This window comes from Necator americanus, chromosome II, assembly GCF_031761385.1.
Source record: "Necator americanus strain Aroian chromosome II, whole genome shotgun sequence".
NCBI lineage: Eukaryota > Metazoa > Nematoda > Chromadorea > Rhabditida > Ancylostomatidae > Necator > Necator americanus.
The window spans coordinates 5,028,901-5,051,676 of NC_087372.1; the positions used below are offsets into that span (position 1 = coordinate 5,028,901).

The window sequence follows — 22,776 nt, forward strand, 5'->3', positions numbered from 1 at the left end:
ATCTTTTAAAAATGGTAAACCAGTGAAGAAGTTCATGTCCAGAAAAATAAGCATTCGAAACTATATAGTCGATAAGATCAGCAAAAAAAAAGGTTACGGTAAAGCGCTGGGAAATAAGTAGCACGTTTTTTCTTTTCTGCACATAAAATCCATGTAATTTCCGTGCGATTTCATTTCATTCGGGAATGTGACAGCATAGAAAAGGGAATGTAAATGGTTTTCATCTCGCTAAATGTGGCATTAAATGGCATGACATACCATTAGTACTGGATAGATCCAGCAACGCGAACTATGCGAAAGCTAATAACCGCTAATTAAGTCGAGACGAGGCGCCGACAAGTTTTAAAGGTCACCACTGGTGGAGCCTCGAAAACGCATTTGCTACGTGCATTAGGCGGGCGTGGAATAAGCAGGTATGCAAGTGGTAGAAGAAGTTCCGGCGAGAACACAAATGCCGTAGACATTTTCTAGAAGTTTTTCTAGTTCTTTATTAATCAAATAAAAATCGTGAACAATGAAGTTCTCTACATGAAAACTTCTGAAATCGATACAAACCACCAACCACCTCACTTCCTTTAACTCATTCAGAAGCGAGAAATAAATCTTTTGAGAAAGAAAGAACCAGGAACTGGTGTCGATGTAGGAACACTTGGAAGTGCTCTACTGAGGTGCTTGGAAATTTTTTATCCAAAAAAAAAAATTACCTCAAAAATCGAAAGAGTAATTTCTCGTAAAACTGCGTAAGTGCTCTGGAATTTGGCTTTTGGTTAACCGTACACTTCTCTTTATTCGCACCACCACACTACGTGATGCACCCGTGAGTCACCTTCTCTCTCCCAGGAGTGACCCACCGGTGTCTCACTGTATTTCCAAGGTGAATATTGATATATTAATTTTTATAATTTTTAAAATAATTATTGTAAATAAATAAATATTTTTAACAATTACATATATAATAGTGTGGGATACGAAAAAAAGAGGAAATAATTTATTGTCTCTGGTATATTGACAACAAACGACGTGCATACTTAAAAACCTCAAAAATTCTCAAAAATCCGTCGGCATACCGAAATCTGCAGAAGCTAAAGCGAGGCCGTCAAAATATGAGTATGATACTATATATGAATATTAAACACCAGAAGTTTCAAAATACTTCACTTTAAAATATTTATTTCAGGATTTTTGCAGCACTTTTGCATTTTATTTTTGCATTTTTTTCAGCAATTTTTTCCTACAGAAGTTGTGATTGTCCTTTGTCTGAAACCGGCTTCCAGCCTTCGGACCGTTCGAGTGAATTTATCAGTGAACGTGAGAACACAAAATGATTTTTATGATTACTTTCTAGTTTTTTTACATTTTTTAATTTTTATGATTCTTGACATTTTTATAATTTTTATGATTTTATTCAGTTTATGGGAGTCCAAATACGTAGAAAAGACTCCGATATCCTCGAAACGTTTCAAGAAATTTTATTTTTTATTGAGTTAGTGCATTTTTTGTGTTGCTTTTCTCTGAAAAGACAGCTCAAGGTGCTCAAAATTTCACGACTTTACAATTTTACAATCACATATGCGCATATATTGGACACATTTTCATAAATTTTCATAAATTTGATTATATGTGTAAAGAGGAGGGTTATGTCATGGACATACCACGTTAAACCACCATCTTTACATTCTAAGCAGCAAAATTGAGGTTAAAGTGAACATAATTCGACTGAGATGCGAGGAAACTCATAAAAGTGGTCATTAAATGAAGCGGACAGCAAAAGATCGTCAGTTTCGAACGATTTTCGTCGCATCTTTGACATTTCTCACAGAATACGCGATTAACGACGTAAATAGCTGCGCTTCTAACGACAATTATCCCCTCAACTATGTACAGTTGATCATGAATGTCAGATCCGTAATCTGTAGTAATGGATGTGCTTCTTTTTCTTCTGTATTTCTTTTCTGCATCAAAGATTTCGATATTCAGATTTATATTATATATATTATATTATTTTATATTTTTATTATAGATGTTTCATATTTTGACGTTGAGAATTTCCTGATTCAACTCAAAGATCCTATCGGCTCTAGTTTGATCTACATTAATAAATAAATTACTATGTTCACATCTATGGCGATTTTCCTAGGATTTAAAATGACAGATTCCTTTTCTCTTAAGATAATCACCATGGATTTAAGCGTAGTATTTTATCTATTAATGTGGATCAAATTAGAGCCGACTACAGGTTTTCAAATTAAAGCAAGAAATTTCCTGGAAAATCTTTGAAAGGAACCTATCTGAAGAGAAATCCTATGGGGTTGATTTAGGTGGTCTCAGGGGATCCTATCCTGAAATTATTCCTTCTACAACATCCTGCTGACCTATGTACAACCACAAAATAATTAGGCAAATCTTGTTTTAATTCTGATATAAGAGAATTTTCTCTTTTTTTCGTATTTTTAGTATACATAAACAGATAAATATGTAAATACATAAGCGACAAATACTACTCCGAAACCTTGAGGGAAATAAGGAAATCACAAAGACAAAACCTTAGGGTTAGCGCTTAGAAGACGTGTGGAAATTCGGCAGGATTAGAACGAAGAGCACTTATAAAATCAAATAGTCACTGTCATCACGGGACCTTTCCAGAAGATCACGGGATAAAATTGTTAATATTTTAGGAGAAAAAGAGAGCTATTTTTTTCCAGAAAGAGCTGTAGGATGATAAACTATAATTTTTGAATTGGAAAAAGAGATTCGAACCACTAACGGGAGAGAATTTCAGGTGATTGTGAAGCTTAAATATTTTTATTTTTTTCTAAAATTTTGAGAGTGCGACCTAAGGAGAGACGCCGTACGCCAGCAAGTGAGAGTTCGTCATGACGATACGAAAGCAGAATAACGATAGAATGAGCCGATGAGCGGATGTAGGACAGGAACGACGACCGATGCGATGCGTAGTGGGGGTCGGTCGCGTCGGTGATGATGTTCGTGTGCGAGATGAAAACTCGACCCACAACGGGTTTCGACACTCTCTGATAGGAGAGTCTTCATTCATTTCAACGGATATTTCCCCCCATTTGGGGGCGAGGGCGGGGGACAATTCCGAACGTTCACACATCAACGGATTATGATTAATGTGTGTTGGTTTTTTGAATCCATGAAAAAGTCGTGGAGATTTTTCCCAATCAATCTTATTTTTTTGGAGAGAGAGAGAGATCTTTTACGTTTTCCATTAACGTTATCTATGGAGTGATCTCCTCTTAGGTTCATCGTTATGCTAAAGCTCAGAGACGGCTAGATGAGCCGGAATACTTCTGCTACCGCTCGTACGAATGTCCTTGACGGATTACGCGGGTTTCCCTCTGTATGTTAAATTATGTGGAAATAATTCCGTAGTCGCATTGCTTTCTAGAGATACGGTGACAGCTGCGCGTCATTTCACGATAAAATTCTTTTATTTACGATGTAAATAAATTTTATAAAAATCCTAGGATTGTGAACAATTACAGCAGAAACATGCTCATTTAGTTTTTGACTAAATGATGGCCTGGAAATTGTTGGAATGATTGGCGCTAAGGTTGAATAGGCGAAATTCCTGAGCTAATTTAAATCCAGACATGACCTCAAGTGCCAGAAAAATGCTCGTCGCTTAATTTCACAGTGTTCTTCAGCATACAATAAAGAATCGCCGTTTACCATTCACTCTTCCGAATAATGGGAGCTTATATGAGCACGTAAGAAGAAATTGCACCATTCATTTCTGGATTCTTGTCTTCGTTCCTTGGAGAAAAGAGACAATTCCTAGAGGTTACGCTTAGATATTTTTGCTAAAATAACCTACTTTTTTACAGTACAGGACAGTTTCTAAACGAGAAATACGTTTTAAAGTGGCAATCCCTGATTGAGTGTTTATTCAGGGAGAACATCACAAACGCACCCCAAAAATCCAAGGAAAGAAGGATTTTCGATTATCATCGAAGCGCATCGGTCACTTTTCCACGATTTCCGCTTCCTGAATGTGATTTACGGCGCTTAGCGGGTTTTCCACGTACGTAGATGACCAAATTATGAAGCGCACTATATAGAGAACTCTTTCCCTCACAGTTTGAACACAGGGAGCTTGGAAGGATCAAGGTATCGAGGAGACATCTATTAAGATTTAAATAAAATACAAGACAGAGTTTACTGTTGATAAATACCATATAGAAAGTTAATTAAGCAGGATCCAGGAGATTTTCGGGGAATCTCTCACATAGATGTACTTTATTTTTAAGATATATATATATATATATATATATATAACTACGAGGTATATATACTAGAAACTATATATTCTACAAACTTCATATACTTCACATGTAGTTTTTTTCTAAGTTAAATAAATATTCTATAAATAACTAATAAATACATAGTATCATGATATATAATAACGGGCTTATTCTGTCACGTGTGTGTGTGTGTGTGTGTGTGTGTGTGTGTGTGTGTGTGTGTGTGTGTGTGTGTGTGTGTGTGTGTGTGTGTGTGTGTGTGTGTGTGTGTGTGTGTGTGTGTGTGTGTGTGTGTGTGTGTGTGTGTGTGTGAGAGAGAGAGAGAGTCATGAAATTCAAAAAGGGGGGTACGACGGGTCCGCCGGCGTCGAGTTGGTGCCTCGACGTTAGAAAGCTATAAAATGGGGTGCGGCGGGTCCATCGGCGCCAGATACCTATAGAAGGGGATGTGACGGGTCCACTGGCGCCAGATACCTGTAGAAGGGGGTGCGACGGGTCCAAAGGCGCAAGATACCTATAAAAGCGGGTGCAACGGGTCCCACGGCGTCGGATCCTGCACCGACGCCAGAAGGCCATAGAATGGGTTGCAACGGGTCCCGCGGTGTCGAAATGGTGCGTAATAACTTAGTGTGCATGTCGCAAAAGATAAATGGTTAAAGATGTTTCATAGCCGTGGTCACTGGGAGCGTTGCTTTTCACCTTCATAACTCCTCCGCGTATCTATTTCCTTCTTCGTTCGCCTCAAGTTGGTATCATGCCGTTCTCAGAAAGTGGAAACGCGCATGAAAACGGCTGCTTAAATAGTAGCAGGATGTTTATGTGATCTGACGTGGAACGTTATTTTTATCAGTAGGATGATATCTTTCACGTCATTTTATGATAAAACACTACTGTTTGATAACCGTATATAGAAAACAGGAGAAAAACCCATATTTAGCGTGATACTTTTAAATGTTGTCTATAATATATTGATAAGGAAGGTTTGAAGCTGAAGCTCAAATGTTTTGCAAATGTAGAACTAAGGCGTTTAGAAAGAAGACTATGGAATTTTCAGTTATAATTTCAAAAATTAAGGATTGCTGGAGATACACAAGTCCAATTTCATACAACTAATAACACTAATATTAATTTTCGTTGATCAGTGAAGGGGAGCGAAGCAAACACTACAGAAAGTCTGAAGTGCGGCTTTAGCCGGACGCTCAGACTGGTAATATATATATATATATATATATATATATAGTTAAATAGTTATAATGTATAGTTAGTTATAATATATAGTTAAATAAATAGACAATAATATCTATGAAAATAAAAACTAGATAACTTTTCGCTAGCAGAAAAATCGTTTTTAAATGTGGCGAATAGTTAGACGGTAAAAGATTTTCTTTTCCATCAATTTACATGCGTCGACGCAGTCATTACCTGGTTCAACAGGGCACATAATTTGTTTCTTATGAATACGTTTTTGCCCTCATTTTTCCTGCTGGAAATCCAGGGACGAGCGACCTTCTTTGTATATTCAATTCTTTCACATGCAACCAACGTCCTCAGATGACAATTCCATCATAAGTCTTTTTCTAGGATTTTTTCTAACGGTTTTTTTCTAAGATAATTTTTCTGATGGTTTTTTCCTAGGATAGAAAGAGGAGTCGCCATTTTTCATTCTTTTTTGCATCTTCAAATAAAAGTGAATAAAGGATAAAGGATAAAGTGTCTGGCGTTAATTAATCCGCTTGGTACCCGCCCAAACGTTCTCTTCAATTCAGTGATCGTTTGAGATTCATGGGCGTGCAACTGGCCTATACAATGTCTTGCGGGGGTAGCCAATGTGTCAAGTCAGTGTTTTTATCCTCCTAGACAAGCCTGGTACCAATTGATCGACTCCGGAAGGGCTTGGTGAGCACTAGAACGGATTGGAAGTTCCGATCGATCGTGCAGACAGAGGTGAAATTGCACCTTTCTTTTCTGAATTTTTTCCTCGTTGCTATAATGAAAAAAACCGCTCCTTCTGTTGATGCAACGGTTGAACTCCTCAGTTTTGTCCCTTATAAATACATAGAGATCAGAATCTTCTATAATATCCTAGGAAATCTCTTTAAATTATGCACGGATTCACTGCGGCTTCGAAATGTTTGCATTTCCTTGTAGTCTTTTTTTTCAATATATGTTGGTGTACTATAATAAAAGCTCATGGGTGCAAAAAGTATTGTAGAAACGCATCTAGGAACGGAATATTTGAGAAATAAAAGAGTTACGTATTAAATTCAAATACCCCCTCGTATTTCATTGTGTAGATTTTTTTTACTATCTGTATATGCGGTTTTCGAACCGATCCTTTAGGGTCCCGTAGAGAAGAAGTCCATTAGCTCATGCTTTCTGCTAGAAATTCTGACATGATGGGTTTCCTCCATATTTCGGCTATATTAAATCCATCCTAATTAGACTGGATGTGTCTTTCTAACTTCATAATGTAACGTGCCATTTTAACTTTTTTAAACTAGAGCTTCATCGTCGAGCCTCGTAACTATTTTGCTCCTCTACTGCACTTACGTAAAATTAATGAAAATACGTTTAAAAAAAACCCTCTTCTGAACATAATCGCCTAATATTTTTCAGCGGTGTTCGTCGATAATGCTACAGAATATTTAGGAATTTTGAAGGAAAAAAACCTTAGTAGCTGACTATTTCTGGGTGGCCAGTATTCCAAAGAAATTCCTCTCAGTATCCGCAACAATTCGATAGAGAGCCTTGTGGCAGGATTTTGATCCGGCAAAAAAAAGAAAAAACGTAAACCTTCTGAAGCGTGCCATTTCTGGGATAGTACGAAATTTTAGTCATTCGGCTCAAAAATGCAGAAAACCGGAGAAATTGGGTTAATTTCCCGTCAGAGAATTATAAATTTCCGCAATGTCTGTTTCTTTTTTCTCGCAATTACGCAGCAAAACACTCTAAAGGAGCCAATAGATGGATTTTTTCAAAGAATTTTTAATGGGTAATAATCGATCCATCGATAGCAGTGCTCCATAGGAACAATTCCCAGAATGTTAGAAAATGTTGTAATGTGAATCTGTAGATCATTTCAACGCTCGGATTTCTTGAAAGATTCGTAAATTCCTAGGATATATTCTGTGTGAAACGTCATCCGGATTTTATTTAATCTTTATTTAGCTGTTACAGCTAATATTCATCAAAACCATCAAATAAATATCAAAATGATGTAATGGAAATCAATAGTTAAGGAAACTCTCTGACTTAGCTTCTAAAAATATAAATTATTTTTTAGAAAAAGTTTTTAAAAAAACCTAGTGATTAACAGTGGAGCAGAGATTCCGCTCCTCCATAAAAGAGGAACGTATGAGATTCGTCAGTAAAAAGGTGAAAATATTCACATTTCCTAGATAATAAACAATTATCGTTAACTAATTGCACTGCTATTCCATGAAGATGTCATTGCAACATCCTCACACGAAGAATGCTTCATACGGTAGAACGATAACAATTCAGCACCGGCATGTTGCCAATAAACCATCGCTGACAGTATTAACACATGCCACCATTGATGTGAACAACCAATGAGATCAAATGTCCCTGAAAAATTATTTCGCATTAAAAAATTATGCATAGTACTTGGTTTTTTCGTTTTTTTTTTCCGCAAAGATCACATCCCAACACAATTTGGAATGCGAGTAAAATTCTAGAGAATTTATGCTTTAACTGACCAGGAGAAAGTCGTTCCGGCAGCAACGTTACGTAGAAGAAAAATGCCGCAGCGACGAGACCATATAAGACAAAAATGTCAATCAGGCATTTCTAAAAACTATTTAAAAAGATGTATTAGAAAATTGTGGCTGGATTTGAGGAACAGAGTCAAAGAATTAGGTACTTATGTCTATCCGGATGACCGCCACGCATCTATAACAATTCTACTGCAGGAAAACTATTTTCTATCATATAATCAAGTCAAAACCGCGTGGAATTCGGTGCGACTGCGTAAGCGGTTGCGATCGAGACGGAACTTTCGCATCTTGCGATCGGACTGAGGAGATGAGTAGGAGTTCCACCCTGGACCGCAGCCACCTCTTCGCTTGAGCAAATGAACGTTGCTTCAGGGCCTTTTGGCCTATCTATACCTGTAAATCCTTCTTGACGTTTTCCAGTTATTTACAATGCATCACCGAACATTTCGCTCAACCAACGATTATTTTTGAGGAGGAGTTTTGATTAGGGCGGTGTGGCGCAATCGGTTAGAGGTCCGCTGTAGCTATACGGTCGATGGTTCGCAACCAACCTAGTGCAAAACAAGTCATTAATCCCTTCGGGGTCGATAAATTGGTGTTAGACATGTCTGGGAGTATAAAACACTGACTTTATCATTGGCTAGCCCAAGCAAGTCATTGTATAGGCCAACACGCGTTCCAAAACCTCAACGATTACGAGATGAAGTTAAACTCGTTGGCGCTTCCCAAACTGATTGACATGCCCATCACTTCATCCTTTAATGGTCATTTAGCATCCCTCTTTGTTCATTTTGTGGATACATTAGAAGATTATTATGACTATCTGATGGAGCCAGAGGAAAACTTAGAGAAAGTGCGTTCGGGGGCCAATAGTGCAGTGAATTGCTACACAGACCCGTTTATCCCAGTTATCCGAACAAACATAGCGCTGGCGACTATGTGACGCTGGGATACGCAATGAAGAATCAGCATCAGTTCCAATGTCCTGCTCTTTTTTTTTACACATTTTTGCTCAAGTATTTTCTTTTCTTCTCAAAACTCTTGAATTGTTAGCATAAAAAGTGCTTTTTTTTGGCATGTAGCCAAAATCAAATCAAGTATGGTCAACCTACCGTAACATGTTCGCTGGCAAGTCCTCCATGCAAAAAGACCCAATGGGTAGTCGGACAAACGCCACAGATCACAATAAAACTGTAGATCATATGTAGGTAACCGATCCGAGATCCGACAATTTTTCTATCAAAGAAGTCTTCTCGAGTTGGTACGTATAGAGCTATTAAGAAAATTGACATCAGCATGTAGAAATATGTTTCCAGGCAGTCCTGTAACGATTTTAGTGGTACTGTAGATGAGTAGTTGTTTGTGCTAGCATGTAAACTTATTTCGAACTATTATCGTAGCGTTTTTATTTTAGACTTTATTTTCATAATTATTTGTCCATTAATTGTCAAAATGTGTGCACTTTTAGAAAGACCTCTTTTCCCTGTACAAGGCTATTACAATTTTTCTCAAAAAGTCTAATCATTCACAATTTTTGAGGGTCAAGAATATCCAGGAGGAAAAATCAAGATTTCTGTCGCTTGCTATTCTTCGCTTTTCATCGAGGTCGAAAAGCTATTGAAGCAGCTCGGGACATTTGCAACATATACGGAGAAGGTGCCTTGAGGGAGTCCACAGCACGGAAATGGTTTGCAAGTTCAAAAAAAAGCGACTTTGACCTCCACCACACGCCTCGGACCGCATATCCTTCAGAATTCGACGAGGAGCGTCTCGGAGCACATGTGAAGGAGGACGGTCGTCAAACAAGACGTGGCTTGGCCGAAAAAATGAACTGCGCTCGTGTAACCATCGCTAATCATCCTCGCTGGGATTTACCGGATAATTGGAGTCTTGGGTGCCTCACGAGCTTACAGAAGCAAACAAGGAAAACCGCCTTCAAATTGTTTCGCAACGTTTCCCCAGACATCGACCGACACGCAGTCACAACCAGCGAATTCTGTATAGAATCGTCATTGGTGTCGAGGGCTCGTGTCTCTACGTCAACATGAAACAAAGAAAACAATTTTGAAATTGATTTTTGCTTCCTGGATATTCCATTTTTAAGCCTAAAAACTTGTGGGTAATTAAAATCTTCGAAAAAAAAACATCAAAAAAATCGAATTCGAAATTCGAAAAAATCACAAATCTTGTTCTTGTACAGCAAAAAGAGCTCTTTCAAATACATGGTATATAAATATATTGATAAATAATGCACAAATAATTATAAAATAAAATCTAAAATAAAAATGCTACGAACTGCTGAAAAATTCAGCAAAACTTGCCTCAAAACAGAAGAACGCCGTGTAAATTCCAGATAAATACATCCCAAGTAATCCTGCGGAAATTCCAAAGATGTCAAGTTTGAGGAATTTTTGTCGTTTCTTCTCGTTTGCACAACAAAACGTATGATAAGCTGCCGAAAATAGCATACATACCTTAAATAGTTGCGGTTTTTTTTTCGCAGTTCTCTGTTCAAGGCATCATCCCACGAATCTAGAATGGTACGTGTTTCAGCCGGGTAATGCGCAACCCATTCGAAAACCCATTCTGACAAATCGCAGGCGAGGTGGGGCGCAGTGGTTGTGCATTGCAACGGAAGCCGCCGTAAGTCGCGTCGCGTTTCGGAATTGTCCGTTTACACTGATACACTGATGGATAGGTGAACGGAATAATCCTTTTTCCCGCAATCTACGACCCCGTATAGGCATTACCATCCTAAACCCGTACCACCCTAGATTCGTGGAGTGATGCTTTTAAGGTGAACTGTCCACTCATATTTCATTAAAGGCATCACCCCACGAATCTGAGGTGATACGGATTTTAGGTGGAGTATTCGTATACGGGATCATAGATTATGGAGAGAAGGGTGATTCCGTCCACTTCTTCCTAATTGCCGCAAAAAAAAATGCTCGGAAGATACGTTTTCGAGCATTCCGGCGCGCTACTTTCTACAACGAGTTTGATTGGAGCACGCCAGCCTTATGCGCGCGCCGCATCTTCCGGGCCGCTTTTTACGGCAATTAGGAAGAAATGGACGGAATCACTCTTCTCTCCATAATCTGCGATCCCGTACACGAATACTCCACCTGAAATCCGTACCACCTCAGATTCGTGGGGTGATGCCTTTAAATTAAACATCTGGAGCAGTTGCACAATCACGCATATCCCTGCGAATGCTGCGTTTACGCAGTTTACTACCGTACCCTAAACATCACTCAGCTAATGATCTCTATGCTGTACATCAAAATGCTTTGATTCGATTGTACATACTAAATTCATTTCACGCTTTCGCCCATTTTTTTGCTAGAATTTCAAATGGAGCGTGTCTTGCGGCTGTTCTGGGCATTCGATTAGAAATATTTTCCTATTCACCCTACAGAAAGCATTCAAACGATAGGCTGACTTAGCGAACAACACATAGTGCTTAGCTTACTTGTTGAATCTAATCACGTAACAAACATCAAATCACTCAACAACAACATCAACACAAACACGTTCCACATATATAAGTTTTAAAGGTTTTTATAAGGGTCACGGAGGCCCTCTTTGTAGACAAAAACCCGCACAGATCCTGATATGGGACTAGTTCGTTTCTGAATGTGCAATGCACTCATCGTTCCTGTTGATTTTGGACTTTTGGCGGTAATCCAAAATGCCTCTAGTGTTCTGCGTGCCATGATCTCGGTCTCGAAAGATAGTACCTCGACCTCTACTACTATTTTGAAGTTTTCATGGCGTATAATTTAGTGTACTCCGGGTGGGGTGAAGAGCTTAGATTTCGTAAGACCGTCTAGATACTCCTTGACCCCAACCCGACCCATGGAGTCCTGTTTCCCTTATGTATAATCGTCACCACACAACTTGCACGTGATACGATAACCACTCCTGACAGATACCATGCAATCACCCTCTCTGCCAACCACGCAGCTGGGAGTTGTCCATAATGGTCATAAGCACTTTGAAATTGAAATAAGCAAACGGAAAATTACCTGCGCTCCAAATAATGATAATGATATGACAAGGTGATCTTGAAAATGACCACCCATTAGCGGTATACGATAGGCATTCATCTCGTACTGACGATAGGTGAAATATACGAATCCTAACAAATGACTCCATATGTTGATCGTTTCATTAGTCCAGTGAAAAACGCTGAAATCTATTAAATCACAATTCATTTTCCTGATAAATTTAATTTCGCTCCAAAATCTACCTCTTTGCGCACATCGAATAAGTCATATTAGTAGGGCGATAGTGACGCATCACGTATTGATTGATCCACATAGATGGTCGTAGTTTGTCACGAGTAACTAATCGATATGAACCATGATCACGACAAAGTTCATGAGATCGACATCGCAAACATCGACGCATCCTCATGTATCTAGGATAGGATTCAGCACCGTTAGATACCTTCCGGCAAGAATGAGAAGAATGAGCGTTTAACGAATCAAAAATAGTCAAGGCCGAATATGTTCAACAGCATGACCGTGACGCGTCTGCCGCGACACACTCCTTTCAATGCTCAATGCAGTGTCTCTTCCCCCTCTATCCGCCGCCTCTATCGACCTGCGGTCGCAAGATAGAAAGGTAAGAAATTTTTGAGTGAAGAGGAAAGACGGTTACAGATGTTTTCCATAATTAGATTGAAAGATGATAAATTACAGAGTATGAATTGGAGTGATTAGTAAGAGAACGTCCAGAGAAAATAAGAATGAAAGATCTTTACTTATTCGACCGGCGGATTGAATGGATCGGTTACGAATGGCCGGAACAGGAAATTAGTCATTATTATTCCCAAGTTATCAAAATCGAGTTCCGTATGTAGAGGGTACCATGCTTCAAGCCAGCGTACCAGGAAATTAACGATGTTGCGATCTTTTCACGAGAAGATAGAGCTTGGAGTGTACATAGCGCATTCTCTCCAACTGCCTCGAAAAATGTCGTGGGAAGCTGTCCTGTCGACCAAATTTTCCTACGAAGCACCTAACAACTTGCTACACCCTCGAACGCAGGCGTACGCATCGCGTCTGCCAGTGGATAACTGACCGAATGCTAATGCTTTTCTCTCCCATTTGCTGGCAGACATCGCGTTTACAGCTCGCAGAACTGGCACGTTGTTGGGTGCCTCGTAGGGAAAATGGATCGACAACGCAATTTCCACGGGGTTTTTCAGGACAATGAGGAGGAAGTAAGCGTCTTCGCGCTTATGGTCGTCCCATGCGTCATGCGTATACGTTTTTACAAGTGGCGCAGGAAGTACATTCTAAAATTTCGCCACATTCACTGAAATCTATCAAATTGCTCCTTACGTGGTGGTATGACATACAAGCATCACCCGGCCAGACCCATTTTTGTCACCTAATTCTTCTCTATCATATTTCTGGCTTAAAGGCAACATACCGTAAATCTGAAGTGGTATGAATTTCTGTTCGAAAGCTTCTATTCAGAGTCGTAGATTGCGGAAAACTACGTGGTTCCGCTCATTCCTCCGTAATCGTCGTAAATAACGGCATGGGAATCGCTTTAGTACCTACGAGATGCGTTAGAACGGGCCCCTGTACACACGTTCAGCGGTGCGTGCACAAGGGTGGCACGTCGCATTGCAAGCCGTCGTGAAGCCGTTGTTTGCAAGCCAAATTCAAGAATGGCGGCTACTTGCTTTTTTTCTTTTTTTTTTCTTTTTTTCTAAACAATTCATTTATTTTTTTTTATCAACAATTAACTTTATTTTTCAGTGATTTTTTTTAATCAGCGCTAAGTTTATTCGCTCACTGAAGCAGAATACTGAGCCATTTTATAGTCTTTTGACGTGATACGTTGAGGAAAAGAAGAGCGTCAGGTGCCACGAGTTCTCCACGGAAAATGAAAGGTGTTAAGTTGGAAAAAAAGAAAAATCATGGAAACGTCCTTGGATGAATGGTGTGATCGCATTAGCTTCTCAACGCGAACGTTCACGCAAAGTTCATTGCATCATTGAAAGATTGTCATTATGAATGGAACAGGGCATCCATCCTACAAATCCATGTGATTTGCACGGTTTGTTATAGGCGCACGGCTATCATACGCAAAATATATGAAGTGTTTAGCAGTTCTCATCATGAACATAAGAAAATAAATAAATAAAGCAATCTGTGAAATCTTGGAAATGAAAAAACTGTATAAACGTAACTCGTAAAAGAGTAGAATGCTGCACGAAAAAAATCGTTTAGTCCGGAGAGGAAATATCGTATCACTGTAACAAAAATAGCAGAATTCAGTAAGGAAGACGGAGATTCACTAAGGAAGAACGAAATTAGGAAATATACATTTGTTTTCTAAAAAATTGTTGTCGAAATCTAGCACAAAAACTCAGATCGTTCATAAATACGACTAAATACGATTTTCACCTGTATTGTGTTGTGTTTTTCAACATATTACGGAATGTTAATGAAGCTCGTGGAATTTATACGGCCGCCCTTTAACGAAAACAAAAAGAAAAACGCATATATTATATTTATCCCGTGAATAATGAACTGCCAATGGATCTACATCAGATATTTTGCATTGAAGGAAAAAGAACGAAGACTACTGAAACTGCTCTCACTCCCTTGCAATATTTAGACTATTAACATTTAAAACTAGTACAGTACTGATTTTAATAGATCCAAGGTAGCTGATCCAAGGTGAGCAGTCGCTGCATACGTCAGTGACTGAAAAATAGGCTTTGTCTGCTTAGTTTTGGAGAGATTTGGTACAGTTTAGGCTGTGAATTGAGTTGAGCAATTCAGACTTCAAAGAAAGCGATTTTTTTTTCAAATTTTTACCCGATAAAAGTATTTAACAATCTCGCATATTATTATTATGTGGTAAGCACCTTATTGAAAATCAGTATGACATCTACTACTCTGCCTAAGTTCATTGAAAGTCGAACTTTTCAAACAGTACAGTATATTTATACAAGCGTTTATTTATTTATTAATGAATTTGTTTATGCATTTATGTGCCTATTTATTGTTTGTTTATGTATCTATGAGTTTATTTATTCATTTATTTATATACTTATTTATTTGTTTATACAAGAAGAGCATCATACTCTACGTTTGATCTCACGCAGTTCAGCAGTTACGCAGTTTGGCAACCTATGAAAAAGAAAAGGAAAGTTTACTAAAAAAAAAATTTAAGAGCACGTCAAATACGCTAAGATCTCGAAATTGACGCAACTCTTGAATGAATGAGAAGAAGAGCGATGAGATAGAAGTCGGTTAGAGTTTGAAGTGTTTACGTCACAACGGGATAGAAAAAAAATGTGGACCGTAAAATACAAGAATCCAGAACTATTCTGCACTGTAGAAGGAAATAAACAAGAATACTAGTAGATTTTAATACACACAAGGCGATCCATGAAAAATAGAAATTAGAACCGGACCATGAAGGATCCGGCGTCTACAGAAAAACAACACAGTGTTATCTTCACATATTTTTTGACAGGTCATCAATTCCTTAAACGAATAAGGAAAGGATCCGCATATGTATGATTTGTATGATTCTTTCCTCAAACCCGAAACGTTTTCAAAAAAAAAAAAGACAAACACAAAACGACTTCAGCTAATGCTTGGATGATCAACGTAAGCGAAGGTGAACAAATTTAATCGCATTTGTTCCCCAAAAAACCGATTGCAAAGAAGTCAAGCGAGGAATTCACGAAGTTACGTTATCCTCGAACTATTCACTATGTACCAGCTGCCACAACAACACAAGAACAGAAAAAGTTAGTTCCAACCAAAATCAATTACACTATGTATATTAGGTTATTCCATAAGTTTCTTACCATTTTTTTCGACATCTCAACATTTTTATTTATTTTTTCATTCCGAACCACTTCACTTACCGTTACGAGCACTAAAAAGTCAGTAACCTTCGTCTATCGAACAGACTATTGATTCGTTTGGCCTAGAACTTATACGGCTATGCACATCGAATGAAGTTGACGACCTCATTCCCAAAAATTCTCAGATCACTCGTGAATTTTTCTTTGAAAAAAGGTCCAAGAACTTTAAATAAACGTTTTTCAATGACAGAACTGCAAACCGTGTAGGGTAACGTGTCCTAGCCCAATTCTTCTAACTTTTGCCGGACGATTGTAAAGACACGTATGTATAGACCTACGCGATCCTGATCCACGATCCTAATTGATTCTCTTTTCTTTATTACTTCACTGCGCTTAGGAACAACCATCCGTTATAACACTAGAACACAAGAGATCCACAAGTCCGATAGCAAATGCGCCCAACGTAGGAAAAAATCCATAAAAAATGTGGCATTTTTTGAATAATTAGGGAGAAATTCCCTTTGACAATCCAATAGTTCAATATAGAATCAGATGAGCCAGCAAGAAGAACGAAGAAGGGCCACGTATTGGTGCTGAGAAGAAAATATGACTTTAAATTTTAAAAGCAATGATGAACACAGTGATAAGAAAGTTTCCTGACTTCGGAAAAGAAGGAGAAGTGGCTGGTGCGACAGAACCCGGAAAGAACGGGGTTCCAACGGAGTCTCACTAAGCAAAATATGATAAGTAATGGATCTTAGGATAACCCTAGCGTGTCAAACCTCAAAGATATTTCATATCCGGTTTCAGGAGATAAATCCGTAATCACGAACAAGTTACTACGTTACTAATTCAATCGATTTCCTACCACATTTTCTATTCTATTATTTGAGGACCCTATTTACAAACATATTGGAGCAGTAAACAAAAACAGCAACTGACATAATTATATTATTCATAATCAATTCATAAATTCAATCATATTCATAATTAATTTCGGATAAATTGGCTTGAAAAAATGTCTTGAAAAGGAAGTAGGCACGGGAAGAAAATCGATCAGACGTCTGTATAATATTCTGTTATAGCAAATATGATTTGTGGATTAATGAGACCAGTTTTCGTCACTGTATCTTATGTATAAACTACTATGGAACCGTGAATCCTGAATGTGGAGTTGATTTGTTTAGCACGGCAAGGAAAAATTTCCGGAGAAAAAAAAAACAGTTAAGAGGAGAACACAATCAGATTGAAAAGCTAAATTTCTAGAATGTATAACTGAATGGAAAATTTATTTTATCCCTCAGACCACAAATTGCTGTAGATTCAATAGTTTCAACCTTGAATTCGATTTAACGACACGTTTTCCTGATGGATCTGGATAGAAACAGAAATTCTACCTCAAATTCGAACAAAAAATGCAATCTGTTCGAAGATTCCTCTACCAAGCACAACTAAGAGGAAATGGCGAGAACTGGTCCCAGCGATTTATGCCATTCTTGGATAACACCCACTTAACAAATAGGTCGCCGTGAGCAATTTGCATGTGGAGTGAATAGTAAACGGAGATCCCACTAGCAACTTGGGTGCGGCATAGGGGATGAGTGAGGAAACAGGTTTCGTACGGCCAATATATCTGGATGCGATAAAGCTGTATACGAAATCGATGATGTAACGCGTTGAAGTCGTTAAAGATCTATTCAAGAGTCTAGGATAATCTTTTCGGATCACGAAATTAAACGAATTTCAACCTTAGGGCTTAAATGACAGAACTGGACCATTGGAAATAAATTGATGGGAAAAATTTAAAAGATCTGTGATTGTCAAGCCGATCGCGGAAAAATCACGACATAAAAGTGAATGAAATGAAAAAAAGAGTGACAATAGAAATAGGAAATGAGCAATAAAAGTGTAAAGAATATAGATCTATACGTATTTTTTATATTTGTTCAAATTTCATGTATATCTAAGAAAGACAACAGCCTGATAAACAATAAACAACGTCCTACAGAAATTCCCCAAGTCTCCTTCACTGAAGATGTCTTTTTCCACGCATTATTCGACCCAACTATTCGAAACACTCAGAATATGCGTATAAGAAAATCAATAATATGAAACGACCATATGAGAAGTGCAGAAAACTGCCAGAAACAAGTCTTTCGCGCGGATTTACAGACTATGATTAATGTGCTTCAATGGGCTCCCTTACTGGATCAGGAGTGCGAAAAGAAAAATCCTTCGCCCTTCTTCCTTAGCTGCTAACAAATGGGACAAACACACAGTTGCGTTTGAAGTGCGGACTCGTGAAATCCGACGTGAACATTGGTTTTTGTAGTTTCTGGATATTTGCCGAGTGAAATATCGTTCTCGCTTGAGGATCACCTTGATCACCTTGGCTCCCGTTGATCTTCGAACTGGTCGAGCGGGCGCCAGTAATTCTTCCATTTGTCCCGATCGCTTGGCAGAGTAGTCCAGTGGTTCCTCCTTTCGGGTGGGACACGAAGATCATCATACTTTTTTTTGAAGGACTTCGCGAAGAAATCTGACCATCGGGTCGGCGGTCTTCCTGCAGTGCGCTTAATATCGTGGGAAACCCAGTCGCTTGAGCATAGACGTTACGAAATTGCTGAAGTTTCTTAAGAAAAAAAAACGCCTCTAATTTTCCACTCGTTACATTTTTAGAAGTACCTGGACGTCTGTTGTCTTAGAAAAACATTTCTTCTCAGATGTTAAGCGCTTTGAGAGGATATTTTCTAGAAATATTTTCAGGCTCAAATAGACGACAACATATGATCCATGTTCGTAAAAAATTATATTTAGAAAATATCCATTTTTTTCATATGACCAAAAAAAAGCAAAAAAAAAGTAAAAGTCGCGTTCATCGCGTAAACAGTCTACATTAAAAGAAATAAAGAACTATGGAGTGCAGATTTTACAAGAATATAATCTGTACCCTTGCAATTTTTCTAATAGTTTGTATCGATCTTGCCGGAATATATAAATAAATAAACAAATAACAAATAGTAGCAAGTAGACAAATAACAAATAAATGATATAAAAATAACAGAAAAGTAAGACTTCTAAGGATCTGAAGAAGATTGAGGATTCACTGCATTACGAATAAGGAATCAATAAAAACCCAGTGCTGTTGAGATCACGGAAGCAAAATTTTCCCTTTCTATGAAGATTTGTGCACTGATTTCACGTACGCACTGACTTCAACACGCAAAAATAGTTTGTGTTTTAAAGCTATTCCTATTAATCGCTGACTTTATCGATCTTAGGAAAGTTGCTCTTCGTCCGCGTTGATTCAGTGTTGTAAAAAGTTACACGTATTCAGGAGTTTCCTTTGTCCTAAACATTAATTCCAGAAGAACCGGTTCATTTATTCATTCGAAGCCGGTTCAGCCAAATTTGAAGTGGATGGAAATGAAAAAGGAAACAGAAGCCCTTCCCAAACTAAATAGAATTCGATAATACGTAAAAGGAAAAATAAAATGGATAAAAGAATGTAAAAAGAAATAAAATGAATGTTGAAAAAACAAGTTTAACGCCGTAGACGGCGATGGACGGATGCGAAATTTGGGAATTCAGCTGAATTGCATCGGGCATTCTTCAAACTAGGACACAGTGGAATAACAATGATTTCTTCGGCGGAGGATGTTCGAAAAAAAATCTCGTATCCAGAAAAAAAAATCCGCAAAAAAAATGCAGAGAGAAGTACATACGACGAAAAAACAGATGAGCCCACGAGAAAAATTCAAGTTCAAGTTCAAGAAAGTTCATTGAATGTTTAGTTTTAAGTGGTTATGATTTAGGTTGGGAAAGAAAGTTAATTTTGCTTAATGTATGTATATGTACCGCCAGATTCTACCGTACTGTGTTTTTCTAATCAGGAACACACAAAATAAAAAATCTTAGTGGCTAAAAAAACCACAATATGGCTTCTTCTCAGTCACTTTATTTATTTATTTATTTATTTATTCTTTAAATGGCTATCCATGTGTTTACGAATGAAGTATACAACGAACAAATAGCACAAATAATACAGCCAAAGAATATATAGTAATGAGTACACACATACGTTACTGAATACAGTACTTGCTAATTACTCGTTAACTCTAATTTTCTAAATAACTTTAATTACTTATTTCCGTAGAATCTGTTAACAGCTTTCTTAAATACTAAAAGTTTAGTGGGAGTGGGTTTTTTTCTGCCCGTAATTGAGCTCTGTTAACGAAAAAGTGTTGTCTCACTGAAGACCCGAGGATAGTAAGATTAATCCTGAATGTAGGACTACGTTCACCTCTGAATTTAACGGAAATCACTTCATAAATTCTTCGCTCAAACGGCAACTCAAAACGCAAACACAAAACGAAATCAAGAAAAAAAGTGAAAGAATAAGTGGCAACGCCGGATATGGGACAAGAACGATGTGCAGGTATGGGGATTGCGACGGACGGACGGACAGACGGTGACGACGAGGCGGCGAAGCGAAAACTCGACCACCACACGACGACAACGGGTTCCACACTCACGCAGCTAAAGTGGCTAGTTAGGCGAGAAAAGTGAACCATGTTTTCCTGCGGTTCATCGTAGAGATGAAATGAGAAGTCCGAGATTCTACGATGCATGGAAAAAATGCGCACGCTGTCCCCATCCGAGACTTTATATCCACATTTCTCACGTCGATCACGGGAGTGAATGCGCAAATCTAGGATGCGTGACAGAAAAAAAAAACCAGCGATTTCTTTCTCCATGCACCCATTTCGAGCCTATTTTCTTGAAAAAGTGGGTTACATATGTAGAATATGTCGCAACGAGCAAAGTAGATCAGACAATTAAGACATCCTTCTTATTGAACGTTAGGTTTCAGAAAGAATAACTTATCGCGTTCAAATATGCTTAGAATTAAGGAAAGGAATACAATTTGAAATTATTTTTATAGATCAAAAAATATGATCGTGTTTGTTACCATCAAAGAGCAGTACAATTGGTGAAGTGATTCGATAAACTAACGAGAGTTGTAGAATTCAGTTATGAACATTTCTGGAGGAGACAGAAAAATTTGGGATTATTACCCGAAGATAGTGTATAAAAGGTATAAGAAGGAGTGATGTAGCGCAGTCGGTAAGAGGTTCCGCTGTGGCTGCAGCATGATCGATCCGAGGTTCGATTCCGCCGCGCTGCAAACCGAGCTTTTCATCTATTCGAAGTCGATAAATTGACGTTCCGACAAAGGTGGCGAAGTGTAAAAAACTCGGGTATTGTGGCCTCATCGCGTTAGGGGGAACATTTGAAAACATCTTGTCCTTAGAGACTCAGCAGTGCATGGAGCTCCTATCTTAATAGCAGCACCAAAATCTCTAAGTACGCGCTCTGTTGGCAGGGAACCATAAACGATGCGATCGATAATTATTGGTTACACCACTTTTCTCACTTATAAGACATTATTAGGGTCCTGTTTTCGTCAAGTATCATAGCCATACCTCAACAACTTTTTCTTCAAAGACTTGAAAACGAAACCAGAATTCTTAAGGTTTTTTCTTTTTCTTTGTGCTCGATCTTCTTCGGTGGGTATGCCGCTAGAACTTTTTGCAGCCAGCGCTTGAGTAGACAATGGTTCGACAGCGTTCATGACCAACCAGACGTTTCACTTTATCTCTCTTGAAGAGTAGATAAGAAGGTAGCAGAATCGTCCGGGAGAATAAAAATACTGACTAGGTACGTCCGGTCAGCCCCTTATGTTACCCTATAGCCCGCATGTGCGTCCATCAAACCTCGAAGCAGTTTGAGAATGTCAGTGTGCTCAAAAAAGACAGAGACACATTATTTCTGTGGTAGTCTACTGTAAACTGACTGATGAGAAATGTCATCTGTATGACCTGTCACCTGTTCTCAAGGTCAACTTACTCGCGAGGGACTCAAAGAGCGATGTATTTTTCTTTGAAGGACTTTGTAAAGAGGTCTGACCATCGGGCGGCCTTCCTGCCATGTGTTTCATGCCGCATGGTAACCAGCCGCTGACGGTTCCGGTTCAGCGGTTGTCGTTGAAACGCATCACGTATCCGGTCCACCCAATTTTGCTTTCCTTAGCATATGCGTGAGCGTCTCTGATCCTCTATCGGTGACGTGAGAGTGAACTTCAACTCCCTTCTTTCACTTGCGCAGAGTGGGTTACTTATAGCATCAACCTTTCAATTCCGAGTTCTATGAGGCTGATCGCATTTTCCTCCTGCTTGCGAAACACCCACGTTTCTGAGGGCGTAGGTCAAAGCAGAAAGAACGGTGGTGTTGAGTAGGTGAGCACGGACCCGGACACGGTTCTTAGTCCACTTCACTACATCCTCGATGCTCTTAAATACTTCCCAAGCCGCTCGTTTCCTTTTGCCCACCTCGGAGGTCAGATCGTTCATCATGTTGATTTCCCGATTTAGATGTACCATATATATATCAAATAATATAGATATATAGATGAAAAATGTCACTAAAAAGATTCTTTTAAAAAAACCGTCTCTGACGAAAGAGACGACGCTGAAACGTCTGCTGTAACGAAGAGTTTTAAAAAAAAAAACTTTCTTGGCACTTTCTTCGCACTGATAATCGAATAGTTGCAATGATCCTTTCCGCACAGGAAAATAAAATTTCACCAACCGTGTTGTTCCTACCTTTTCTCTCCGGACAAGAGCAATGGCTTAAAAATTCAAAATAACTAAAAATGGAGAGAAAATACATTTATTAAATGCAAAAATTAAGCTTCAAAATGTTGAAATCTACTAGTAGATTAATAAAACTGCACCAAAAGCTAAGCAGCAGTGACTAGCAGAATAGAAGAATTACAACCGAGATGAGGAAATTGACAGTTACATGCGGAAACAATCAACGCTATGGCACTGAAGACGAATTCAGATTCATAGAACAAATATTG

General features: G+C 38.5%; 1 protein-coding gene across 1 annotated transcript; it reads right to left on the reverse strand.

Moving 5' to 3' along the window:
- Positions 1 to 7,680: 7,680 nt before the first annotated feature.
- On the reverse strand, positions 7,681 to 12,415 carry RB195_016899 (uncharacterized protein; the record flags this gene model as incomplete). The annotated part of the gene is made up of 6 exons (XM_064183638.1): positions 7,681 to 7,853; positions 7,985 to 8,075; positions 9,115 to 9,324; positions 10,324 to 10,476; positions 12,031 to 12,193; positions 12,255 to 12,415. The coding sequence occupies 6 exons, from the start codon at positions 12,413 to 12,415 to the stop codon at positions 7,681 to 7,683; spliced, it is 951 nt and encodes a 316-aa protein (XP_064039519.1).
- Between the last annotated feature and the right edge of the window lie 10,361 nt (positions 12,416 to 22,776).